General features: G+C 42.9%; 1 protein-coding gene across 1 annotated transcript in view; it reads left to right on the forward strand.

Moving 5' to 3' along the window:
• Window positions 1-223: 223 nt before the first annotated feature.
• Window positions 224-3854, forward strand: part of LOC103736447 (zinc finger protein 14) — a 15486-nt gene continuing 11855 nt past the window's right edge. The window contains exon 1 of the mRNA XM_008835949.3: window positions 224-380. Within this exon, the coding sequence (XP_008834171.1) occupies window positions 312-380 (69 nt within the window). The 5' untranslated portion in view covers window positions 224-311. The remainder of the gene's footprint in view (window positions 381-3854) is intronic.

Below are 3854 nucleotides of genomic sequence, written 5' to 3' on the forward strand. Positions count from 1 at the left end.
CACCAGACAGGGTCTTCCTGTAGCCTCAGCTAGTCTGGAACTCACTGTAGACCAGGCTGGCCTTGAACTCCCAGACATCCACCTCCCGAGTGCAGGGGGGGGAGGGAGGCGGGTAATTAAAGGCGCGGGCCACCACGTCCCAATGTCACTCAGTTCTTAGAAGGCGGGTCTAGTATTACTCACCAATCACTGATGCTGTTAGTACCTTGCATGAGTTGTCCAATGAGGAGCATGGATAATGGGGGTGGGTGTCGCCCTTGCCGACATATTTGAGTTCCTTGTAGCGGGAGGCGTGTAACAACTCCTTCTAGATGTCAGTTACTTCTGCATTCCGCCGGCCCCTCAGGGCGGACACCTGGGTGCTTCAGAAACAGGAAATGGTGAGTGTGCGGTGGCACCTGGAGTCGTGGGCTCCGGGTTTGTCACACCGCGGCGGCTTCGGCGTGATGTGGCGCCGCCGCCCGGTCGTTCCCCTGGCGCTGTGCGGGGTGAGTTGGAGTCTGGCTCTGCCGCCATCATCTCCGAGTGCGCTTGAATTGTGTGCCGAGCAGGCAGCCGGCAGCCCGGCGCCCAGGCCTGCGCTGCCCTGAGCTGTCCTGTGCCATGAGCTGCTTCGTCCCTGTACCGGGTCCTGTCGGGTGAATCCGCCCCGCCAACCTGCGCCTGGGCAGACACTGCAGGGCTGGCAGCTTGGTGACGCTGAGTCCAGATGGCGGTCAAGGGACATGTGGTGTGCACTGCTGCGGGTCTGCCGGTGCACCTCTGTGTGCCCTGCTTTCGTTTTCGCCTGTGATCACCCCGTTTGTTTTGTTTGTTGTGTTGTGTTTGAGTTTTAAGGGTTTTTTTTGTTTCGGTTTTTTTTTTTGTTGTTTTTTTTTTTTGAGTACTGGGGCGCGAACCCCAGGGCCTCGCTCATGCTAGATTTACCATGGACTTGTATACCCACCCCTCATCCTGAGTTAGTTTTATGCTAGAACTTGGAGGATTTGTTAGGGCGGCTGGCTCCAAGGCTTGGAGGAAGGACAGAAATTTAAGTTTACTTTAAAATGTATTTGTTTGCAGAATTTATTTTTTGTGGCAAAAAGTGGAATTTACAAAAAAAGGTTTTGTTTTGTTTTGTTTTGTTTTTTTAAAAAAAACCATTTAATAACTACATGATTAGAAGAAGCATTTCATTACAGCATTAACATATTCAATAACAATTTCCAGAGTAAAGATGCATCTCTTTCAAAAGTGGCTATAAATTTTTAGGTTCACAGTTGAATTAATACACGTATACAATATTGAACTCATATAAACCCTATAAGACATAAAATTGAATGAGGTTTTAACCTTTAAAAAATATCTCCATTTCATTTTAAAATATACTATTTCATACAGAAAAACTCATTTTTAATGCTACTAACACTAAATGTTTGCACATGCATCTCTAATCTCTATGTATCTGATTATTACTAGTCACAGTTGGTTACTTTCTGAGATCCTTGGCACCTGAGAGTATGGATATAGTCATCGGGTAGATTTCAATGGTAATGTTTTTCATCTCTACTACTTAACATGAAGCAAATTTTTGTGCTTTTTCCTCAAATATGTCATTTTTCTGTTGATTTTTTTTTTGTGTGTGTGTGTGTGTGTGTATATCATACAGAACATCCCAAACAGTCTTATTCATTTATATACCTACATCCCAAATGGCACCCTCCCATAGCCCTCCCCCACAACTGGAGCCCATATACTCTGTCATCCCTGTTACTGTCCACTGTGTTGGTGGTGCCCCCAGTTGTTCCCCAGTGCTGTCCATCCACTGCATCTAGTCAGCCTATCTAGAGTTCCTTGTTTTAGGAAGATAAGCTCTTCCTCATCTAGCAGCAATCAGTTGCCAATATTCCTTTAGATAAGATTAGGGTCTGCTGTTCATTTTCCCAGTTCTATGCTGGGTTACTGTCTGGGAGTCTCTTGGGCCACACTGGCCAACAACTCAAAGGAAGGTATCTCCTGTCTGGCATTGTTTCTTGTTATATAGCTTTAGCTGTACACAGGGACTCTTAAAAAATTATATTGACCCCTTTAATCCTTGGTTATACTTTACTTTTGGGTGTTTAAGACCCTACAGTTGGCCCAGATAAACCAGTTTATTTTTACTCTTTATACTTTTACTCTTAAGGCTGTTTGAAGATTTGTTCCTCAGGGGTCACATGGGCTTGGGAGGAGCCCTGCATATGTGAAGATAAGTCAAAGGTCCTGCTCAACCATGGTTGTCTTCTCTTGGAAGCATAGAGGACATGATTCCTCTGTGTTGATTCTCCTCTTTGTAGACTGGACACTGGTTCAAGTCCATCTGGTGGGGTCTCCTCAGCCTCCTTGATCAAGACAGGTGACTCACCACAGTTACAGGACATTTTGAGAGATGCTCATAGTCCCCTGGAATTTAGTTGACCTAGGAGGGCAAGGAGCAAAAACTGTCCTTTATGTCCCTCTGCCTCAAAGTATGTCTGTTAAACATTCAAGAAGGTTAGTTCCACCAATCTGGTACTTTAATTACCATGTGCCATGTAGATAAAGCTTAGGCCAAACATTCTCAGATAAACCTTTCCTAGATATATATTCCTTGAGCTAGTTGTATGTATAATTTGTTAGTAGGTTGTTTGATTAATATGGTTCCCTCTGTTTTTGTTTTAAACTAGGCATTATTTATCTATTGCATTGTCTAACCCTTCCACTATGGTTTCCCCATTTAAAGTACCCCCATTTTTCCCTTAATAATACCCTTTTCCTATGGTCTGACCTCTCTTGAGCGCCTTCTTCCCTTTAGCCCCAAGATTCCCTGTATAACCTTCCCTCCCCCCTCCCCTTAAAATAACCCCATTTTTATCCATATCTCTGTTATTAACACCTGTTTCAGATTCTTTCTTTTCCTTTACCTCCCTGGTTCCTTTTCATTATCCTGGTTCCTGTAGTTATATCTGGATATATACTCACTTATCAGGATTTGGTGCTAGGATCCACATATGAGGAAAAACATATTTTTCCCCCCTGCGTCTGTGTTACTTAATACAACAGTTTTTAGTTCCATCCATTTACCTGCAAATTCATGATTTCATCTTTCTTTACTGCTGAGTAAAACTCCAATGTATAAATGAACCACATTTTCATTATCCACTCATCAGTTGAGGGACACTTAGGTTGCTTCCATCTCTTAGCTATTGTAAAAAGAGCAGCAACAAACATGGATGTACAAGTGTCTCTGCAATAGGATGAGTTCTTTGGGTATATGCCAAGGAATGGTATAACTGGGTCAAATGGTAGGTTCATTTGTAGTTTTTTAAGAGTTCTCCACACTGCTTTCCATAGGGGTTGAACCAGTTTGCAGTCCCACCAGCAGTGGATGAGTGTTCCCCTTTCCCCACATCCTCTCCAACATTTGGTATCATTTGTTCTCTCAATCTTAGCCAGTCTGACTGGGGTAAGATGAAATCTTAAAGTGGTTTTAATTTGCATTTCCCTAATTACTAGTGATGTCGAATACCTTTTGAGATGCTTCTTAGCCCCTCTTTTAATTGGGTTACTTCCTTTCTTGATTCTTTATTTTTTGAGTTAGTTATATATTCTGGAGGTTAAACCTCTGTCAGATGGGTTGCTGGTGAAGATTTTCTCCCATTCTGTGGGTTTTTTCTTCACTTCCTTGGTTGCTTCTTTTGATGTACAGAAGCTTTTTAGTTAAAAGAGGTCCCATTTGTTGATTCTTGATCTTCTTTCCTGGGCAGTTGATGTCCAGTTTAGAAAATCCTTTCCTACACCTATATCTTGTAGATTATTGTCAATGTTTTCTTCTAACAGTTTCAGAGTTTCAGGCT

This window comes from Nannospalax galili, unplaced genomic scaffold, assembly GCF_000622305.1.
Source record: "Nannospalax galili isolate Female #2095 unplaced genomic scaffold, S.galili_v1.0 scaffold391, whole genome shotgun sequence".
In the NCBI taxonomy this organism is placed as follows: Eukaryota; Metazoa; Chordata; class Mammalia; order Rodentia; family Spalacidae; genus Nannospalax; species Nannospalax galili.